Source organism: Pleurodeles waltl, chromosome 4_1 (assembly GCF_031143425.1).
Source record: "Pleurodeles waltl isolate 20211129_DDA chromosome 4_1, aPleWal1.hap1.20221129, whole genome shotgun sequence".
Lineage (NCBI taxonomy): Eukaryota > Metazoa > Chordata > Amphibia > Caudata > Salamandridae > Pleurodeles > Pleurodeles waltl.
Window position 1 is genome coordinate 208,137,916 of NC_090442.1, and position 23,854 is coordinate 208,161,769.

A 23,854-nucleotide genomic window follows, 5' to 3' on the forward strand; every position below is an offset into this window, starting at 1 on the left:
TAAGATGGCTCATATTGCTACATCTGAAGCATCAGCTTCCACTATGAAAGGTCGATTCGCATCAGGATAAGTCAAGAATGGGGCAGTGGAGAAAGCTTTCTTCAAAGTCGAGAAGGCTTGATCAGCTTCTGGGGACCATGCAAACTTTTCTTTCTTTCTTAGTAGCTTAGTGATTGGAGCCACTGTCTGGGAGAAATGATTTATGAATCTCCGGTAAAAATTTGCAAACCCCAGGAAACATTGTACATCACGAACAGTCTTTGGGATGGGCCAATCAGATACGACTTTTACTTTCTTTTCAGCCATCACCATACCTTGAGGGGTAAGAATAACCCCTAAAAACTCAACTGTGGTAAGATGAAACTCACACTTGGTTAGTTTGCAATATAAATGGTGCTTTCGAAGGGCTGCAAGAATTTTCTTGACATGTTCGTTTTCATTGTCAGAGTAGATCAAAATGTCATTGATGTAGACTATGGCAAATATGTCGAGGTACTCTCTAAGAACGTCATTCAAGAAAAACTGAAATGCTGCTGGAGCATTACACAGACCAAAAGGCATGACGGTGTATTCAAAAAGGCCATATCTTGTCTTGAACGCTGTTTTCCATTCGTCACCCTCTCTCATTCTGACCAAATGATAAGCACCTCGAAGGTCAAGCTTCGTGTAGATTTTTGCTCTCGTTACTTGTTCCAATAATACCAGAATTAGGGGTAAAGGATATTTATTCTTGATGGTGTCTTTGTTCAAACCCCTATAGTCGATGCAAGTTCGAAGTTCTCCATTAGCTTTTGAAACAAAAAACAAAGGCGAAGCTGCAGGAGACTTAGAGGGGCGAATGAAGCCATTCTCCAAAAATGTATCTAGGTATTTTTGTAAATGTTGATTTTCATGTTCTGACAGGGCATATACACGACAGTTGGGAAGTATCGCACCTGGGGCAAGATCAATTTGACAGTCATAAGATCTATGAGGAGGTAGAGTCTCTGCTCCTTTCTCATCAAATACATCTTTGTAAGATGAATATTGTTTGGGCAGCTGAATTTCTTTCTCCGTGGCAGTAGCTATGTAAGAGTTACAAACTTTTGGTACTTGAATCTTTTGGAGACATTGTTTGTTACATAGCGCAGATGAGAACACGATTTTTCGTTCTGCCCAATTGATCTCTGGATTGTGATGAGTTAACCATGGCAAGCCGAGGATAATCCCATATTGGGGAGCATGGATCACGTCAAGAATGATTTTCTCTTTATGTTTCTTTCTTTGATTCTTATCTTCACAAATCATCGACAAGGGGATAGTCTAAAGAGTTACTGGACCTCCAGTCAAGAGTTTTCCATCGAATGCCTACATGATTTCTGGGGTCTTCTTTTCAATACATGGGATCCCCCATGCACGAACCAATTTGACATCAACAAAGTTCCCAGTAGCCCCAGAATCGACTAGAGCCTTTTTGAAATAGATCTTTTTCTTGACCTGAACTCTTATTTCCAGTTTAAGATGTCTAGATTGTGAAGGGTCCACGGTGACACCCAAGAGCAACCCTTCTCTGCATCTTGGGTGTTTTAGTTTTCCAACTCGACTAGTGCATTGGCTGCTACCTTCTGAATTGAACCTTGCTTGTTCTTTGGTTTGATTGGACAATCTTTGGCAAAATTACTCTTCCGCCCACAATAAAGACATTGTCCATTTTTTCTGCGTAGGTCCTTTTCATCTTTGGTCAAAGGTCTTCTGATGGTTCCAATTTCCATTGGTTCGGGCGTTCTCTCTTTCGGAGTTCTTGAGTCTCTTTTATCATGAACACGCCATGAATATTTTTCAATCTTATTGCGCGTTCCTTTACATTCTGCTAAACGATGATCAAGCCTCAAGACAAGGTTTATTAATTCTTGACAGTCTGTAGGTTGTGGGTCGATTTGCGCGAAGATATCTTTTAGTTCCTCTTTGAGTCCTTTGTAAAACAAGACCACTTGTTTTTCTTCAGGCCAGGATGTCTCGGCAACCAGCCGGTTAAAGTTGGCTAAATATGACACTCGGTCTTGATTCCCTTGGCGTAAATCTAATAATTCACAATCTGCTGACTGTGTTACAATTCTACAATCAAAAACTCTCTCAAACCCACGAACAAAATTTCTCCAGTTGTACAACAAGGGGCTGTTTTTACGCACAAGAGGAAATGCCCAAGTAGCTGCATCCCCAGCCAAATATGATAACAAGAAAGCTACTTTGGACTGGGCATCATGGAAAGTATGTGGTCTGCAGGTGAAGTGTAGTCCCACTTGAACCAGGAAAGATTGCGCTTTCAAAGGGTCACCTGAGAAACGTTCTGGGGGAGCTAAATGAATTGCAGAATGAACATTTAGGGAAATGTTTGTCGGATTACTTCCAGAAGCCTGAGAAGAAGTACCTGGCCGGGACACACCTGTGGGACTTTGTTCCTTCTTTTCTACCTTATCTTGCAACTGACTCACTCTCTCAGCTAAGCTAGTTGTCAATTCTTTGGATGATACCACCTCTGCCTGGAGCTGGGTGATAGCCTTGACTAACTCGCCCAGCTTGGCCATGCTGAGAACATACACAAACCAGGAGGATAATAATTCGTGGGCTCACTATTCTGTCAGAGTCACCAGATCCTCGGGGTCTGCGCACGTTCCCAACACGTCCACCACTGAACAGCTCCAAGACTCTGATAGATAAATCACAGAGACTAAGAAAGTTCAAGAGGGGATTAGGAAGGGAAACAGCTGGGAAGGAGACCTGTAGTAAGAAAAAGGTTAGAACACACACTATGAAAATTATATCTCCTGAAATCAATACTAGACTATGATTCTAAGCATAGTCATTCTGAAAACATGAACAATCTAAGATTTAAGTTTAAAATGACTAAGTTTCAAGATGGCCGGATACCTGTAAGGGAATCAAGATGGATTAAATGAAAAATTTCTTATTCAAGTACTTTCCTTTACATGAGAATCAGAAAAAACGGTCTGACTAAATTTTAAACCAGTCATATAAATCCTTTTTTGAGAATGCATACTAGGACCATACAATATTGCATCTAGACACTCTGATCTTCTGTGTACTCCTAAAATGTTTCAACACAAATTGCGCATATTGTAGATTTATATATATATATATATATATATATATATATATATATATATATAGTAAACACCATAAAAGGATTGTGCACCATGAATAACACAATATGGATTCAGGAAAAACAAATCACATAACTTGTCAACTCGAATATTACATGATAAATATCTTAGAATAGTGGCATACAATAAACAACATGAATTAAACTCGAGGAGAGAATCGTGCGTCTTGCCGATTCGTAAACCATGATGTAAATGCCAAGAAATAACAGCTCACAATGAATAACAAGATCAAAGTACAATGAAATGAATCGCACGTCTTTTGCCGATTCTTAAGCCACCATGTAAATGTCAAGAAATAGTAGCATGCAATGAACAACAAGGTTAAAACACCATAAAGCGAATTGCGGGTCTTGCCGATTCTTAAGCCACCATGTAAATGTCAAGAAATGGTAGCGCGCAATGAACAACAGAGTTAAAACACCATAAAACGAATTGCACGTCTTGACGATTCTTAAGCCACCATGTAAATGTCAAGAAATGGTAGCGCGCAATAATTAACAAGATTAAATTATCATGAAACGAATTGCACGTTTTGCCGATTCGCAAGTCAGCCTGCAAATGTCACAAACACTCACGCACATATTTCACATGCGCAAAGTACTCAAGTATGTCAAATCATAAAAGAATTAGGCCTGGAAAGGGACCACACCCTAATACACTCTGAGAGCCTGCAGAACTACATTGCAAATGAACAGCATTTGTAAGCATATTAAAAATAAGTCTTCAGGATTGAACTCTGCAATGCAAAAGGCTAAACAACAACATATCAGCACAATGCATAAATTACGTTGTTTTGAGAGTGATGGGTTTTTGCATTCTAGTCGTCAATAGAGCGCGCACTGCCCTGGTGTTGACAGTTGCACTGCTTTTTTCCTAGATGTTGCACTTTTTGAATTGTATCTTGTTCGTACTTTTCCATAACCTCACAGTCAGTTAGTGATTTAAGAACAGCATGTTATGAAAGACCATAGGACTGCACTACACATTGCTCTCAAATACATAACAGCATAATGTGGGTAAGCAGCTGATTGCGAGCAGCAAATGTTCAGTGCAAATTAAGGATTCATTGTGACATTTTGCTGTTTCATTACATTATGTGATTTCTATATTTTGGTTTGACATGTATTTTACAGTTATTAATAAATTTAAGTCATTATTAAAGTAATTTTCTTTTTAAAAAGCAGCTCTTGCACGACATCCAAATCTCATATCGGTGTTATACCGGTTTAAGGGCCAGATGTCGGAGATTCCGGCATTGCCACTCCCAAATTCCGAGTCTGAGCGACTCGCAATTTCCGAGTCGCAATGCCGGATGCAGGATGGTGTCCCTGACCATGGGGACCCCTTCCCCTTTGCGAATGGGTTACCACCAGTGTGACACTGGTGGTAACTGCGATTGCTTTGCGACCGCGTTCGCGGTCACAAAGCAATCCTACATCGCGCTGCGACTTGCAGATAGGAAGGGGAACACCCGTTCCTATTTGTGACTCGCAGTCCCATTTTGCCAGTCGGTAACCAGGTTACCGACTCGCAAAATAGGAATGGGCATCGCGATGTGGGTTTTGCGCCTCGCAAACAGCGATTTTTGCTGTTTGTGACGCGTAAAACGCTTTCTACATCTGGCCCTTAGTTTCAAACCTTAGGTTGCGTTATTTTAATATTTTTATAAAGGGTAGCTGTTATCCCTTATTCTGATGCTAAGTGGAATATAGAGTAGATGAAAGGTTGAAATATTAGGCACTATTTATAATAAGTGAAATAGAGGATCTTAAGACTTCCCTGAAGCAAAGATGATTGTTAAAATGGTGCAGTTAACAGCTGAAGCAAGTTGCTAGAAACTTGCAATTTCCGGACTTTTGTCTGCTTGTGTTATGTTTTTTTGTAGTCAGTGAGGGCTGGCCTTGTGGCTAACCTAATAAGAATATGTTTACTCTTGAGCTCTCCATATAACTGGTTCATTTCTCCTTCTGTAGGGAACTTTCTTGTTTTCGTTGATCAAGTATACACCGCTAAAGTACAACAACTCGTATGTGTACCCTTCCTGGGGATATGCCATTGGATGGCTGATGGCTCTCTCCTCCATGATATGTATCCCTGTGTACGCCATCTACATCTTGCTGAAAACCAAGGGTACGCTATCACAGGTAAGAGATGAAAGGGAGCCTACCTCAAATAACTTCCAGCAATGCCTTCCCCAGTTTGACTGCAAAATCTTTCTGAGCATGTCAAAGATCTCTCTCTTTCAACAGGGAAGACAACTACTGTCAATTTTTGGGGAGTTTGTTAAAGTGCTAGGAGCACCATTATGACTAGTCAGGATTAAGGTGGGTAACTACTGGGGCGGCGGGAGTGAAGTTTTGGGTTCTGGCCTGTATCTTCACATTTAAATTCAGTCTATCCAAAGTATTCAACCTGGAATGGGGAATAGCTTATGGACTGGTTTCACTTGTTCAAACAACGCATGCAGATTTACACCCAGTTCCGCTAAAGGTTTCTTTTGAGAAGGTGTCCTCATCTTGTTCAGTCCCCTATATACCAAATGGGTTCTTAGCATCTTCATTCTTCTGCGTAGGATACTTTAATGGAGGCAATTTAGAGACAGCAGGCAATTATCTTAACCAAACCAGTGTTTTGCTGGCTGACAGGAAAGTCCCAACAGACAAGGATAAAGAATCCAGCTACAGCCTGAAGAAGCACAGTTGAGTTTAGTCCTTCTGTGACTGCCTCATCTAAACAATCTGAAAAGGTCCACTTTAAGCATTTTGGGCCAGATGTAGCAAACAGTTTGCATGTCGCAAACAGAGAATTTCGCTGTTTGCGATGTGCAAACTGCACTTGGCAATGCACAAAACCCCTTTTGCCATTCAGTAACCTGGTTACCGAATCGCAAAACAGGTTTGCGAGTCGCAATTAGGAAGGGGAGCCCCCTTCCTAATTGCGAGTAGCAGTGCAATGCCAGATTGCTTTGAGACCGCAAACGCTGTCGCAAAGCAATCGCAGTTTGCACCCATTTGAAATGGGTGGTAACCCATTCGAAAAAGGGAAGGGGTCCCCATGGGACCCCTTCCCCTTTGGGAATAGAACTGCAAACATTTTTTCAGAGCAGGCAGTGGTCCTATGGACCACTGCCTGCTCTGAAAAAATGAAACAAAAACGTTATTTTTTTTTATTTTGTAATGCATCTCGTTTTCCTTTAAGGAAAACAGGCTGCATTACAAAAACAAAAAAACTGCTTTAATTAAAAGGAGTCACAGACATGGTGGTCTGCTGTCGCCAGCAGGCCACCATCCCTGTGAGTGCCGCGAGTCTGAAGGGGGTCGTATATTTCAACCCCCTTGCGAGTCGCAGATGGTGTCAGGGACACCATCCTACATTTCAATTTGCAACCCGCAAATTGCGAGTCGCTCTGACTCGCAATTTGCAAGTTGCAAATTGGAATATACCTACATCTGGCCCCAAATCATTAGCAAAGTGTAGGCCTCTTTCAGAGCTGGTGGGGACAAGGAAATGTTTCCAATGCACATATTTATTGAGGATCTTTTTATAAAAACTCTGCATACTGATTCCACGAGTGCTATAAAATAACTCTTGTTGTCTCTCAAAATGATGCTGCTGCTTTGTACATTTTCTGCCTTGAGCAGCCACAGTATATTGTCTAGGGGCCATATGTGTCAAAAAAGTGGTTTGCAATTTCCTAAAACTGAATCCTTGTGATTCCCTATTAGGAAATTGCAAACTGGGATGTACAACAGTGTGTTTAACACTGTTTGTGATTCCCAAATGGGTCACAAGAGACCTGCCTCATTAATATTCATGAGGCAGGTTGTAGTTTATGACCCATTTGGGAATGGCCACAATCATAGGGATGGTGGCCTGCTCGGGGCAGCAGGCCACCATGTCTGTGATTGCTTTTAAATAAAGCAATCTTTATTTTTTTAATGCAGCCCATTTCCTTAAAGGAAAACGGGATGCAATTAAAAAAGAAAAATTTAAAGTTCTCTTCTCATTCTTTAAGAGTAGGCAGTGGTCATGGGACCACTGGCAGCCCTTAAAAAATATTTTCGCTACCATTCTCAAAGGGGAAGGGTCCCCTGGAACCCCTTACCGTTTGCTAATGGGTTACCACACATTCGAAGTTGGTGGTAACTGAAAATGTTTTGCGACTGCATTCACAGTCACAAAACATTCCTACATGCCATTGCGATTTGGTAGTAGGAATGGACGCCCCTGGCATGCCCCTTCCTAATAGCGACTTACAATCCCTATTTTGCGAGTTGGTAACAAATTACCGACTTGTAAGATAGGGATGGTACATGGCCAGAAGCCTTTGACCAGTTACAAACAGCCTGATGGGCCGTTTGTTTCATACATCTGGCTGCCAAATTACTCACCATTAATCTTTGCTACTCTGAACCAATCAAAACAACATTATGTAAGTTATGAAGATTCCAAAATAAAAATTACAAGACACATTCTTATTTGTTAGAACTTTAGTGCCAAGGCCTAAGTCTGAACCCTGGAGCAACCTAAACATCCTCTTTGTGTAGGAGCCCAACCAAAGGAACTCACACCTCGATGAATACCAGGGGAGGAGCCTCAACTCAAAGGGAGGACAAGGAACTGTCAGGGACTCCTTTCCACTGTGAACTTGAGGAATGTCTGATGAAATTTGCTGATGGGCATAAGGAGATAGGTATACATAATTTCTATTTTGGTGAGAAAATCCCTAGAAGACACCAGGGAAATTATTTTTGCAAAATATTAATCTTGATGTAAGTTATCATTACAATTGTAATGATATTCTTCAATTATTTCACAAGTCTGAATTTACCTGAAAATTCCCTGACCAAGAAGACTATTGAGTACCATCACAGTCCTCTCTCTTGATGAGGAATTGGACTAATCATTGTCTTCATAATCAAAAAATTGATGTTCTCTTGCAATACGTTCCGATTCTTCATGCCACTAAAAGACTAGGGAGAAAGGTATCCCATGCCTAGAGTGATCTATTGAAAGACTGTGGTATATTCCTTTTGTACTACTTCTAACACCCACTTGTGTTTCAAAGAGGTTATCCACAATCCTAGAAATTAGCTCTATGCCTCCCTACAGGGCTATAATCTAACATTCAGGCATATTCATGAATGCTATGGAGTAGTCCCCTTAAGGTTTCAAAGATTCCAAATCAAATATTTCCCCTCTGGACCTCTAGGCTGGAAATGAAACCCATTATGTAGGAAGAACTTAATCCGCACCATCATTTGAGCCAGCAAGTGTGATGCATCCTTACTATTCTGTATTGCTGGTGGCATAGATCGGAAATCCTTCATTAATGACTGAACTACAGAATGGTAACTTGGATACTACATTTGTTTGAAATTGCCTGGCCCACTCTCATCTGGTGGTAGGTTGCTTATCATTAGACGGCATATATATAAGCCACCACATGTTGAAGCTCCACTTTCTGACTGTATTTGCTCCTGTGAGTTGCAGTTTTATCACCATGTTCATCTTTGCCATTATTCAAAGAGGGCAATGACCATGCCACTGAAGATTTCATTGACATTTGAGAGGAACCAGATCTATCAGGGGATGTAACTGAAGGTAACTGTTCCGTCTGCTGCTTAATAAAGACCTCTTGAAGGTGTAGGCTTGGACTATTGAGTCCTGAATATCAATAGGACAGACTATCATTGCAATATCATGGGACAAAATGTTGAAAGGCAATTTTCTATACATTTTCTATACATAGCTCCACATAAGTGTACCTTGGTGACATATATATTAATCTTAAGGGTATGTAGATGTGAAGTTAGAAACAGTGAATCCTTACCTCCCTTTGTGCCCTTACCTTTCAATATTTTGTCTCCCTATATGATTGTAATGATATTCTGCCATGTTGATATTCAGGATTCAATATCTCCTATTACAATCCCTCTGAAATTGACTCCACCAAAAGCTGGCACTGTAGCTGCAACATCCTTTTCTCTTCAAGTATGCCTTCTTCTGCTTAGGTGTCTATGATCTCTCTTTGGGGAAGGGAGAAACACAGGATGCATCTTGTCAAAATACATCTGTGAGGTAAAGTATATGAAGGCATTTCCAAACATCTGCATGGGTCTTTAAATACCAAAACCTGAGACACAGAACAGATGCCTCCAAACCTTTCTTCAGTTACTTCTAATAAATGCCTCATAAAAGCAGACACAGAGAAAAACAGTAAGCCATATATTTTCTTTAATGAAAAAAGCAAACATTTAAATAAAAAGCATTGCCTTTCTTCAATATGTAGTTAAGTAGGCAGACATGAGTTTATATATATGAAAATGAAATAAACAAAAGCGGGCAATCATACCAACCCATCCCCTTATCTCAAGTGCTGAGTCATAGGCCCTGGAGGAAGTAATGACATCTCCCCCTCCCAATAAGCCACCGCAAAGCAGAAGCACCCAGGATCCTACACATGTAAGAATAACTGGATTTATAATCTACAGACCCATCCTCATGTACAGCTTGAAACCTGCGCAGGAATAGCCTCTGCAGAATCCTTTCAATGGTACCTAAGAGAGGCAGATGTGCACATGTAAATATGAAACACAGACTCCAAAGAGCGCTCCTTTGGGGAGGTCAGACGTCAACCCTGGATGCTTCATTTTGCAGGTTTGGTGTACCATACATGGTAAAATGAAAACAAAAGAGAAAAATCAACACACGAAACCCAAAGCCGTAGCCAGAGAAACATAAGCATAGCTCAGAATAGATGGAGCATGAAGGCACCCAAGCAAGAGCAGGCACACAAATGTGCAGAAGTGTTGGGAGTTCCCAGCCTTTATATGGCAAGAAGGGAATGGATATAAGTTTGATAACATAAATTAAATAAAGAGCTTTCAGGGAGCTTCTGGTTAATACAGTTGGAGCCCCTCATGGTTAGTAAGGAATGGGATGAGGATATAAAATGAGGCGGTAATGATACTCTCTAAGCTTACTATTCTTTATCAGGCTAAGTCACCATTCATTCTTGTGAAATGCAGAATGCTTGCGATTTTAATGGGATAATCTTCTGACCAAAACAATGAGGATTTTACTGTACTGTAACCAAAAGTCATTTGTATATATAATTTATTAAGAGTCTCTTATTGTTTTCTTTTGCACAGCGCCTAAAACATCTTCTCACTCCTGCTGAAGACCTGCCACGGCCAAAAAGGCACATGTCAAATTTCCCAGAGCCATGGGACAGCTCAAATCCAGGCTTCAAACCCCCTGCTTCTTCGTACAAGGATGGTCTCATGGCATCAGATAAAGAAACAAACTTCTAAACATAAACATCAGACTGCTGGAGAGAGCCTGTCTTTCACGTTTGAGGCATTCCTTCTTGGGACCTGGAATACATTTTCCTCCAGATCTGTTGCCATTTTCTATTAACTCAGGGGACAGCCAATTTCTACACCAGAAAGTATGCTCCTTTTAACCACTGACATTTTCCTATATCACATGTGAGAACTTATTTTTCAAACATGAACAAAATGGATCGCCTTAAACAGATTGTAGGCTGTAATTTTTTGAAGATTTGAAACAATGTTCAAAATCTTGATCATTACACCTGACGCAGCGCCTTCTAAATAATTGCAATGTGATCCAATTACATTTGAAATAGGGTTAGATAAATTGAACTCTATAAAGCCTTTGTCATTTACTTGGACTGCCCATTGTAAGCAATCAGAGATGCTGCAAAATAAATCTAAACTTTCCTTGTACCCGGACTGAAATTCCACTCTTGACAGATCTAGAACACCCTTCCTTTGCCTGAAAGGACCAAGTATCTGTTGTAGCTCTACAACGACACCTATACATCACTGATATATATTATTACAATTCTGTTGTTGATTCCCCTTCTCATATTTCAAGACATTAGTGATTGGTCTTCTTTGATACTGGATCTATTCAGAAGGGGAGCTTACTGTGCAGTCTTGTGGGGGAGATCTTACCGTGTACCTTTAGACCGGAACTGCTGTAATACCTTATTTACATGCCAACCAATGATATTTCTTCCACTGCACCTCAGACATTATTCTTTTTCCACCTGAAATGTGCTGTTGCCAATATTTCTGAGCTAGGTCGACTAAAATAATTGCAAAAGATGTACTATCCCACTTGACATAAAACTCCATGTAAACCTAGAACCTCATACACGGTTACCACAATCACCCTCCCTTTCCATCTTGAACATTGAGGAAATAGTATCCATGTGAGCTTGTCTTGCCTCATCAAACATACATACCATAAATGGCTAAAACTGGTGGTGGGCAACACTTTTACTGTACAGTCCCATATAAACTGTCTACATGTATATATTCTCACACCCAATATATGTTCTTGTATCCTGGAGTTTCCTTTGAGACATACCTGAGATAGGTCAACACATACATATGGATCAAATTTATATGCACACATATAGCAGGCCACACAATGAGCTATGAGTGGAATTCCTTTTCATATAAAATAATCTGGAAAGCACAAGATATTTCTCTAAATTGGAGTTCAGAGCAGCATTTCTTGAAGTGCAACTTAAGGTAGAAACAACTGCTTCTATTCAACTGGAGCGTGCTTCAGATGGCACCTGTGATAGGCATTATTTGAAAGTTTTAGCCTCATTTTTTCAAGTTGTTGAATGGGATCAAGATCTGGCTCATGGCAAAAACGTCCTTCTGCATTGCAGTTTTTTCAGTAAGAAACTTAAAAACTTGTATAATGGCAAAAACCTCGGAAAGTGAATGGTTCAGCATTGTAGAATCCTACAGAAAATCATTCTTGTTACTGAAAAGGGCTTTGTTCTTCAAAAACTGAGGAGGAGAATAAGATCTATAACTAAAGCAATTTCACAAACTAACACTGAGTTAAACAATCAATTGCAGTTTCACATCAGATTACAGTGCCAAATGTGCAAGCAGCATTAGATACGATCTCTCACTGAGACTCTCAGTAACATGAATTGGTGCTTTCAATAAAGCAGTGCAGCAGCTAGACCACTCTTCCCTGGACTTGTGTGTCTAGACTCTGAATCCATTTTCCCAAGTGGACATGCATCCTATTAATAACAGGTCTAGTACACTTCCTAAGTCACTGAAGGAACACTTACACAGGGAAAAGTTAAAGTGTTATAGATCCATTGACCCTTAAGCAGTTTTTTTCAGAACCTGTCTCTCTGATAACATCAGTGCTCAAACTATCACTGTTGTCAAATGCATTGCTGAATCTTCTACAACGTATAGCTGCATTTGCTCGTAGTAGCATCTTCTAAATCTTGAAGAAACACTTGATCAGTTTTTGAGTGAAGGCTGTTTATCAAGCAGTCTGTGCATCACTCACAAAGTTCATATCGTTTGAACATACCTCATCTGAATCATTATTGATGCAAGATACAATTACACCTAGTAGACTGTTAATACTCCATGATTCCTTTGTAAAGAACACTCAAAGCATGTAGGTTTTCTACAATGATTTACTTTTAGTAAATTGCAAGTGGATAGTATTTTATTCAGATTTCTTTAAGCGTTGTTGTACATAAAGATTAATTAACGAACACAAAAGAAGATCTTGGTTGGCATCAACTAGTGCTGCACCTATAAAAGCAAGACCTTCACAAAGAGGGACATCAGATGCAGGAGGATTAAGCTCAATCTGGGATGTGTCTATGGCATGTTAAATAAAATCTCTCACACAATGATCCCCATGATTACTAAAAAGTTAAATGGTGGTGCTGGATCTACCTTTAGCCATGAAACCAATCTCAGGTTTAGGGACAAGAAGATCAGTGAAGGAACTATAATGGACCTAATGATGTCTGGCACTAACATGACTTACAGTTATATAAATTGCTAGGCATGCCTGCCTACCTGTACAAGCGCATGGTAAAATCTCTATTTTGTAAATTGTTAGGGTGAGGTTTAATTAATAGATTCCTTCATTCACACTAATACTATAATATAATGCACAAGGGACATATATCTCTCTGTAAATCCAGATATGAATAGTTACAGCCATGTTCACTGACCATAGAGTAACCTAATTAAAAAATGTAATGAGTGTAGGAATACTAGACACATAGGGATTAAGGTGTTACCGACCTTAAGCAAAGCTATGATATGGAACATCCCCTGGATCAACAATCGAGTGGAGCAGTGCAAGGCGGTGTATAAAATAGTGATATGAGTAAAAGAAAAAAGGATCTTGGGAATTTGTATCCAGTTTTTGCTACACGAAGTTTGATATAGAAAGGATTTTGGGAAACCCACAACGGTATGTAGATGGGCTTCTAAACTGGTGAGTGGTAAGAACTTCATAGTCGTTGATGGGTAACTCAGTGATTAAAGTAGCTAAAGTCCAGTGGAGATTTTGGGCATGATAGACCTAGGCATGCGCCTGAAATGGATTGGTAAGTTATTTTTCAGTTGAAAGGTAGTTGTAAAAAAGCACCATAATATGAACGGAAAGGGAGTGAATTAGGAAATCACATAGAGAATGAACAATGTGCAGAACTACCTCCCAGCAGTATGTGGAGACAGAAATAGGAACAAAACTTAAATACTGAGGGCAGACAGAGAAGAAAGTACTCATAAAATTGCAAGATAAAATCATAACCATCAGATTGTTAGTGGTTAAAATTTCCCCTCAAATTCTATGGACCCAATTCACCTTTAGTCTATGTTTAGAGCTGAAGTCTACGTTTAGACATGAAGTCTAAGGTCCCAAAACAAAGATAAACTTAGAATTCAGGTCTAAGTTTACCTATGTGAGTTGAGTCCTAATAATTCAGAACTAACTGTACTAACTGGGCCCTTAATGTCTACATGATACGTGTAAGCGTACAGTATCAGGTGCATCAAACTTCAGAATTTCTAAACTTGTCCCAGCATCACTTTAGACATTTCAACTTATAGGGCAAAGTATGTGATTGAGCATGTATGCACTCAACCAGCCCAGATGATGGCCGGTCAATTATCCCTAGCATTTTAATATGACTTTTACTGAAGTAAAAGTTGGCTTAACTGGAACGTTGTTGAAATAACATTAATAGGGAGTTGGGAAACAGGTGGATAGTAAAAAATTGTGACATGTAACTGAAGGAGCCTCATTTAAGAAAGAGGAACGTGTGTTTCCCAATAAAGCACCCAGTTAGAAAGATAACCCAAAGGGCAATTCTTTATGGTTTTATAAAGCTCTGTAGAGAGTCATACACCTCAGACTGGTTTGGAGGATTGATGTAGACATCATGGTTTTAATGTACGTTTCGCAGGTGGGTAGTACTTTGTAAGTATCTATTCCTTTCTCTCAGTGATTTGCAAATGCATTAAACGTTCATTGATACATAAACATGGGTGCTGACTGATGTAATTTAGATGTGATATACGTCTTTCAAGATATTTTACATCTGTTTGTATCTCCTCCAATGGTTTGCTGAGGCAAACTCTAATGGACTGCCATATTCTCATTCCTAGCTAGATTTCACCAATCCTCTAGCTTCAAACAGCATGTTTGGGTATAAACAGGCTTATAGGATATTTGGTTCAAGTATACATAGCAATGTACCATGGTCAAAAAACAAAAATTGATATATATGTCTTGCTGGAAACCATTTCTGTTGCTTGTACTCTCAAAACAGTCTTGCTCAAGGGGTTTAGCTGTTCCGACCTTGAAGGATAAAATGAAGTCCTGAGTCATTATGTAGCACCTTCTAAATTAGTTGTTATTTAACCATCTCCTGGTCGTATCAAAGGAAGCCCCTTCTTTGAAAAATTTTGTTTCTATATTGCTAGTTCTATGTACATTTTATAAACTTTGTACTCACACTTTCATTAAAAAAATAAAGATTTTTAATGTAGATTTTAAATTGTCCTACATGAGTTGTGTGTTTAATGTTGCCAGGTGCAAATTCCTTTGATGAGTAAAATGAGCTTTGAATGAGTGGCTTTGAACAACAGGCACAGATAAAATATATTGAATGGTTTTAAGACATGATTTTCAAGTAGTCACATTAAGAGATAGATCTGATAAACTACAACCAAGAGGAAACTAAACCACATTGATAGCAGAATGTCCCATAATTAATTATGGCCTATAATTAGGAACAAGTAAGCAACACAATAAAAAGAATTTAAAATTAAAATAGCTGTAATTTAATGAACCACCAACTCAACGCCGTCTCTTCGTCATGTTTTCACACCCTCCTGCTCCTGTGAAAGATTTTCAAGTGAATTCCCTCCGACACAAGGAAGACAGTCACCCACGCTCCCATCGCTAGCAAAATGAACTACAGCAACTCTATGATGGCATCACCAATAAACTTCAATCTTGACTTCAAAGAGTCCAGAATGCAGCAGCCAGACTCTTCCTGGATATCCCCGGACACAGCCACATCTCCTCCTACCTCAGAGACCTACACAGGCTCCCAGTCAACAAGCGTACCACATACAAATACCTGATCGACACCTGCAAGGGACTGCACAACATAGGACCAACATACCTCAACCACTGCCTCGCCTTCAACATACCCAACAGACGTCTCCACTCCTCCCAGCTCACCCTTGCAGCCGTCCCCAAGATCCGGAAAAGCACAGTAGGAGGAAGATCCTTCTCCTAACTAGTGGCCCGGACATGGAACATGCTACCCCTCGAGATCAGGCAGACCGCATCACTGAGGCAGTTCTGGAAGGACCTTAAGTCCTGGCATTTTGACTGAACAGCACACCCACAGTGACTTGAGATCCTATGGGTGATTAGCCGCGCTTTATAAATCCATGATTTATTGATTGATTGATTAAGCCATTATCTGGACATCGAGGATCAGACTGGGGAACAATTGGGCACTGTATATTGGTAGTTGACAGAGTGCCTAAAATATTGTCTTACAACTTATGCTTAATCATCCACTGTTGGACCACTGGACGTCCAGCTATCAAACAACAGAAGCCATGGAAAAAAGTCAATGTCAACATGTCTTTATTCAGGTAAGTGAAAGAATAAATGAGAAGGAATTGAGTATTTAAAAAACAATTTAATGAACAATGCAATTAGTGACAATCATTTGGGAAAAGTAACACAATAATTGAAAAAACATTTTTGGTAATCTTCTGAAATGTAGCGATTCTAAAATGTTCTACCTCCCTATTGTTCTTATAAACATTGTTACTTGGAGTACTTGTAGGACAGCTGCACCAGACTGTGTGAGCTTCACATTACCTTATAGGGCCTGCCTGTTCACAATGAGTTTGCATTACTTAAAATAGATGGGAAAAAGAGCAATAATCTCAACAGAAGTGATCTCTCTGCTATATTTGTGTACAAACCTTATCAAAACACTAAGCATGAAAAAAGATGGAAACGTAGCAACACCCCTATAACACCACACTTGAACTAACACTTCCTCTGACCCAACACATTTGCTCCTATTCTGAACTGACACTCCCCTTCAGATGGCACTTTGCCTCTCACTTTTCTCATTGTGTCTCATTGTCTCATGTGTCTTCACCACAGCCGATCACTGTGATATCTCCTCTTCCACTCACTCAAATCATTCCTATCATCTTCACTCACTCTTTCCTGTCCTTTTCGTGCCGCTGCCCTGTATGTTCCACTTAGAGAACTGGAGTAATTCCTCCATGAAATATTTTCCCCATACAGGACTCATTTTAACATGTGATGATCTTTGTACATCACACCCTCCCTCATCACTACATCCTTTAGCACCTCTAAAGATACAATGTGTCCTTTGCTACTATCTCTTTGTTCCACCATTTACCAGTTCCTTGAAAGCTCCTTCACAGTCCTTGAAATCTCCTTCACAGGGTCCCATTTCAATCCATATTTTTAAACAGCAATACACACTTTGGCCCAGGTTTAAGAGGGCCTAGCGCCTCCTTGCACCACATTAGCATCATTTTTTTATGCTAATGTGGCCCAATGAGACCAAAATCGCTGCACCTTGTTTATAAAGTGGTGTAATGCATGCATTGCACCACTTTGTAACCCCTTGCAACACATTATGCCTGCGCCAGGCATAATGTATGCAAGGAGGGCGTTCCCCTGTTAAGGGAACCGCAAAAATGGCACAGTGGAATCTAAGAGATTCCACTATGTCATTTTTTGTGGCCACTTTTAATGCCTACACTCCCTACTGCTTTTAGTCTACACTTTTTTTTAACTTTCTCTCTGATATTCTTTTCCCAGCATCTACTACACTCTGCCTTCACTCTACTGAAAGATAATCATCCAAGGTGAACATATGTGACACTAAGATGTCCTCTCAAGGCCGCAGAAACCCACCTGTTGTGGAGTGCTAAGTATTGCAATCTCCGTACAGCATCTGCCTTACAAGATCATAAATGGATTTTCAGATCTCTGCCTCTTCTTCTGTCAATCTGTCATTCTGTCCATTTGCATTACCTTACAGCATTATTCATATTTTTGTGTTTTGTTTTCCCAAAAACTGCTTCATATCCCGAGACAAAAAGTAGACATTTTTATCTGAGGTCTGACAGTTTGGTAGCTCAGATCTTGGAAAACATTTAAATGGATTTTAGTGACAGATTCTAGTCCTCATAACTATTTTTCCTGGGCTATCAATGTATGTGAAGCAAAACCTTTTTTTCCCCTTTTTCACTTTTTGAGTCAATACTGTTCTGATACCATGCTCAGTGACATCCAGAAATGCATTATCTGGCATCCATGCCATAAATAGTTGCAATATATGTGCTGCTAACAATTCCTTTTTGTTGCTGACAAACACAACCATCTTCACATCTACCTAAATACATTTTGTCCCTGCAAAAACAATTGCTGTGGCCTACAGTGGACCTTATTTCAAACTTAGTTAAGAATCTGGGCAAAGCTATCTTTGCCATCATATCATTAATTATTGAGAAATGGTGTCCATCCAGCCACATTGCATGGTTAAAACTTTATATGTGAATACAAATATGCAAATCTGTGTTTCTTTTGCGTGGCTCCACAATAGGAGAAAGCCTTTGTTTTAATCGCCACATCTACATACATTCCTTCAGTATCCTCAGTAAGATTTTCCATACTCAGAGAGACAAATATATAAGCTTGTAATTAATTGGTTAGGCACCCGTTTTCAATATAATATCAAGTTCAGGACCTAAAAGGTACACTGTCTGCTCACAATACATCTGGTTATTTTTCCCATAAATTAGCGTGCGTGCTCTGCACCAGCTTCTCTCAAACTTGTACACTACTCCCCAGCCTTAGTGCCTTGGCCCTTCTACACACCATAGACTTTATCAACAATACTTCAAACCTTGAATTTGATGCATGTTTCAGGGAAAGCAATAAAACTGTTTTCCAGATCTCTATATGCCATCCTAGGCAGACCTACTGACACACATGCATCCAAATCAACAGACACGGTACACAAGGACAAACATAAGGACCACAGATGCCACCACCACCTCCACCATGCACACACTCAACAGACACATGCAGACATGACAACATCCACGCCCTGCACCAACTCCCCCACCACCTCCCCATCAAAGTCTACATACCACTCACACCTGCATCAGAACTACATCAGTCACTGACCCTGCCACATGTGCCCTCAATGCCACCATCACCACACCCTCTGACCCACATTCATGCACCCCATACACCACTGGCTCAAACACCAAAACTGTCAACACACCCACATGCAGCACATCCACCCTACTTGCAGACACCACTCCAACATACACTCACACATCCCCTCTGCCATCTCCCTGCATCTCCTCCCCAGCTCCTCCCAGTACATCTAAATACCTGCACTCACCCACCCAACAGTCACCTAGCACACACATATCATCCACACACGCACCTGCACTCAAGGCACCTACACGTACACACCTCACAACCATACCAACTCCCTCCACTTCCAAACGTCCTTTCCTTGACCTCCCATGTGTCCCCAAAAAGCGTTTCCTTTGTGAGTTTTCCCTGTTCCCCACCAATGACCCAGTCCCTGTTTCCCCAAGCGCCCTGCTACCTTTCCAACGCCCCTGCCTTCCGCCTCTCACTCTGCCACTGCCCCTGCACCTCCGCCACCTGCCACTTCCACCCCTGTCAAGTCTACTGCTCCTGCTGCCAATCCCACTCCCTCCACTTCCCAGTCCAAGCCCACTCCCTCCACTTCCCAGGCCAAACCTACTCCCTCCACTTTCCAGGCCTAGCCCACTACCTCCACTTCCAAGGCCAAGCCCACTCCCTCCACTTCCAAGGCCAAGCTCAAACCCCTCCCCCCTTGCTGAAGCCCCTCTCCAAGGGCAAGCCCAAGGACCCCCCATTCAACGCCACCCCTAAGGAACCCTCCTCTAAGCCCAGGCAAAAGGACCCCCTCCAAGCCCAAGACCCCTCCTGCCCAAAATCCCCATCCCTGAGATGCCTGCATTCCCCACTGTTGCCCCTGCCGTGTGGAGGCCTGCACTTTGCAGTCAGGAGTCAAATTGGGGTGTCAGCTCATGCCCAGTGTGCTCGAGGCACTGTTGACTATTGGACTGGCCCTTGGGCCTGTGTATTCATAGTTTCATTCAGAATGTTCACTTTTCTAATATATCTATGCCACAACACTGTCGATGTCGATGGTACCTACCTTGTCCTGGCTTTCTTTCCACACGTATGTGTGGTGGTTGTGGGTATTAGCATGTATGATTGTGTGTATGTGTGTGTGGGCACAGCTTCCCGTGTCTTGTGTCTGTGTATACTAACGTAATTCCCTCCAGTGTGTGCCAGGCTGGTGTACTTACGGTTGGCGTTGTGGTCGCCGTCACTAGTCTGGGAGTTGCAGGACCAGGTAGAGGATTGGGAGGAGTTGCAATTCGTGTGCCATGGCACTTATGGATGTGCCTGTGTTCCTGAAGGTAGGTGTTCCCTTTTATATTGTTTGTTTCCGCCAGGCTTTTGGTGACGATGTTTCTGCCCTGGAAATCCTGGTGGTGTGCAACCTTGTAATATGGTTGTGGTATACTGCCTGACCACCAAGCTGAAGATGGCTGCTGCCTGGCGCGCCAACCCTTCCGCTGTGGTGGGCCGAACAGTGACTTGGCCAAGTTCTGCAGGTGCCTTTCCAGTACTTGTGATATGGCAGTCTTTACCTCCGGGCCCACAGTGGGGCATCCACCAACTCAGCGGTACGCTGACCACCAGACTCATAATGAGGGCCTAAGTTTGCAGCATTCATGAACTCTAATGGCCAACAATGGAGCTACTAACCTTACCTGTGTGGAAGTCCACAGCTAGCTCAAAGGAATCTAGAGATGTTGATATGGGGTACCAAGAAGCCATCTCTACCCCTCACGTGTGTGAGAAGGACAGCACTCCAATGGCTCTACATCTGCAAATGAAGGTGAGCCGAGGAACACAGACACAGCCTCCTAAAGTCAACCTTTTCCTGCTGTCAAAAACAGCAATATATGTCCTCACGCAATATGCTATGATATCACCCATGGTGCACAGTTTGCAAGTAAGGTGTGTGTAGAGGCTTCGGGTCTCTTCGAGAAGCTCTTCCAACACTTGAACAAGTGTTCCCTTGATTCAGAGCACAGTGTTTCTGCTGAAACTGTGCTCATGAAGATACTTGTTAACGTTTCTTTTCTATTGTCTGGCTTCTTCCTTTTTCTATGTTCTTGTAGGGTCATCTATTGGATGTTTTCTCACTCTCAAGCCTATGGAGTGAGCCTATAAACAATGATAAACGAAGATGTTAGTCGAGATTTCGCTGCATTCAAGGAAATCATAGGAGAAAATATGATAACATTTATGCTCAATGTTCTTGTTATACAACCATAAGAAAATATGCATTCTACTAGTTTAGTTTTATTTATCAGAAAGCTAAAATAAACTCTTGTGGCCATCGTTGGCTTCTAGTGTGAAACAGAATTATTTTCAAGGTGCTTTGCCTTACCTACAAGGTGTAAATGGTACTGCACTGAAGTATATTCGGTGTAAGACACTTCTGTACCACCATTTGCGTTGTCTTCAATCATCCAATGTGGCCTTGCTCTTTTCCAAGAATACAGCGCAGCTGTCTGTGGGGGTGTGTTTCCTGATTTGGCAACAAAAGCAGTAGAACTTCCTGCCCCTTATGCTGTGAAGTGAGATAAACTTATTGGTATTGAAGATGCAGTTGAAAAATTTTGATGTTTTAGTGGGCCTTGTTTTGGCATTTTGGCTCCTCCACCAGCACGCTTACAACAGATGTTTTTTAGTGCCAGGATACCTCTGGTGGGTATCCTGCTGGGTGAGCATGCACAGGAAACACGCTGAGGGGCTGCTGGGAGGGCAGTGCTGGTACAGGGGTGGCAGCTGTACCTGTAGTTGTGGTGGCCACAGAGGTGCCCGCCACCACCAGGGAGCTTCCATCAGAGGAGGAATCACTCTCAGAACTGTCCCCTCCGCCGTGGTGCTCCCCTCGCCCTCTGTCCCACTGGTGCCCTCACCGACAGTGTATTCGGCCTCCTGGGCCATGTGGGATGCAGCTACCTCTTTCGCTGGTGCCTCTGCTCCTCCGCCAGATGATGCTAATGCACATAAGGACAGGGTGACAAAACAAAAAGGGGGGGGAAGAGACAAAGGATAGACTTGGTAAATGGCGGCAACAACACCACCGTTGGCGTACACGACACACACACACACAGGGACCAGCCCTACGCACTAGGTAATGCACTAACAGTCACAAGGCTAGTCACCAGCCATGGACATGGATACCTAGCGCCAATTGCATACCTGAGACCCAAAGACCCCTGCCCAGTAGTGGATGCCTACTAGCTTCGTAGGAGGTGGTGTACATCAGACCCTGCCCAACATGGGACCTACCCTGCAATGTCTGGCTTGGCCTAGGGGCACCCACAGGCCCACATCCCCTACCCAGAGACCACCTCACCATGCGCAAGTAGTATATTGTGAAACTGTACTCACCCCCTTGTGGTTGCTGTGATGCCTTCAAGCGCCCATCCAGCTCAGGATAGGCCACTGCCAGTATGCGGGCCATAGGGGGGGGTCAGGGTTCGACAGGCACCCCTTCCTCGATGGGAGGCCATCCCCAGCTGGGCCTCTGCTGTTTTTCTTGCCCAGTGTCTCAGGTCCTCCCAGCGTTTGTGAAAGTGGGTGCTCCGCCTGCTGTAGACCCCCAGGGTCCGCACGTCGTTGGCGATGGCATGCCATATTTCCTTTTTCTGATACACGGTGACCAGCATAAAAAATATACATGGTAACAGGTATCAGTCAGACCATCCGGCCTGTTACACTCATGTCCCAACATAGCCCCGACATCCCCTTACGCACAGACATTGGCCCTAATACATGCATCACGCTGCCCCCAGGACCCTTCCACCAACCCCCCCCACACGAGGCCCTCACACACGGCACTCCATGCATTTATGCCCCATGCATCGTTCTCACAGTGTACTCACCTGTTGGTCTGGAGGCCCACACAGCATTCGGTACTGGGGTAGGACCCCATCCACCAGTCTCTCCAACTCTGCAGCGGTAATAGCAGGGGCCCTTTCCCCAGTGACAAGAGCCATGGTCGGTTCCAGACACAGGTCACATCAGCACTTGAAGTGTAGGTCCTCTCCTGTTGAAGGTCAGGTAGCAAGTGAGTGAACAGATAGAAAATGGCAGTCACATCCGGCGTACATCACCATTGGCCACTGTAACTCATAGGGCCCAATGACAACCAATGAGGAGTTGCACGGCGGTTCTCGACCGGCTCCCGCAATGGCGCACAACGTCAGCGAAATTACCTCATTTTCACATGTCCATCCACACAGGGCAGGTGGATGCTATTTCAGGGGGAGGGGGCAGGCCATGGCACCTAACTGCATCACAGTACACATAGGCACCATTTGGGCCTATTCAACAATATACTATTACAGTCACAACATGCAATGCAGTGTAGTGTTTGGAAATGTGGAATACTGACCAGCTGCTCCCCGTTTTGCCCCTTAGATTACAACTGCTGCGGATGAATAGGAGATGGAGACATACGCCCGTGTACAGACCCCTGGTGGACTTGGCTACAATAGAGGACAGGCACATCATCCTCACCTATAGACTTGACAGGGCCACAATCACAGAGCTGTGTACTCAATTGGAGCCTGACCTGATATCTGACATCTGTCAGCCCACTGGGATCCCCCCTCTTGTGCATGCACCATTTTTTGGCAACTGGCTCCTTCCAAGTGACAGTGGGCTTGGCAGCAGGAATGTCACAGCCAATGTTCTCAATAGTACTGACCAGAGTGTTGTCTGCCCTGCTTAAACACATGCGCAGCTACATCGTTTTCCCCCAGGTGAAAGATTTGGCCACAGTGAAAGCTGACTTCTATGCAATGGGACATATCCCCAACATAATTGGGGCTATTGATGGTACACATATTGCATTTGTCCCTCCCCCCGGAGAAATGAGCAGTTGTTCAGAAATCGAATGAGCTTTCACTCGATGAATGTGCAATTAGTGTGCCTGGCAGACCAGTACATCTCCCATGTCAATGCAAAGTATTCTGGGTCTGTTCATGATGCCTTTACCCTCAGGAATAGCAGCATCCCATATGTGATGGCTCAACTCCAGAGAAACCGGGTGTGGCTAATAGGTGAGCCCTGGTTCCCACCCAGTGGATGTTAGTGTATGGGTATGGTGTGGGCCCTAA

At 42.5% G+C, this 23,854-nt stretch overlaps 1 protein-coding gene across 1 annotated transcript in view; it reads left to right on the plus strand.

Moving 5' to 3' along the window:
- LOC138287581 (sodium- and chloride-dependent betaine transporter-like) overlaps positions 1-15,048 on the plus strand; it is a 515,340-nt gene extending 500,292 nt beyond the window's left edge. Inside the window, exons 14-15 of the mRNA XM_069228140.1 lie at positions 5,135-5,305; positions 10,316-15,048. Of these exons, the coding sequence (XP_069084241.1) occupies positions 5,135-5,305; positions 10,316-10,477 (333 nt within the window). The 3' untranslated portion in view covers positions 10,478-15,048. The remainder of the gene's footprint in view (positions 1-5,134; positions 5,306-10,315) is intronic.
- Positions 15,049-23,854: the final 8,806 nt, after the last annotated feature.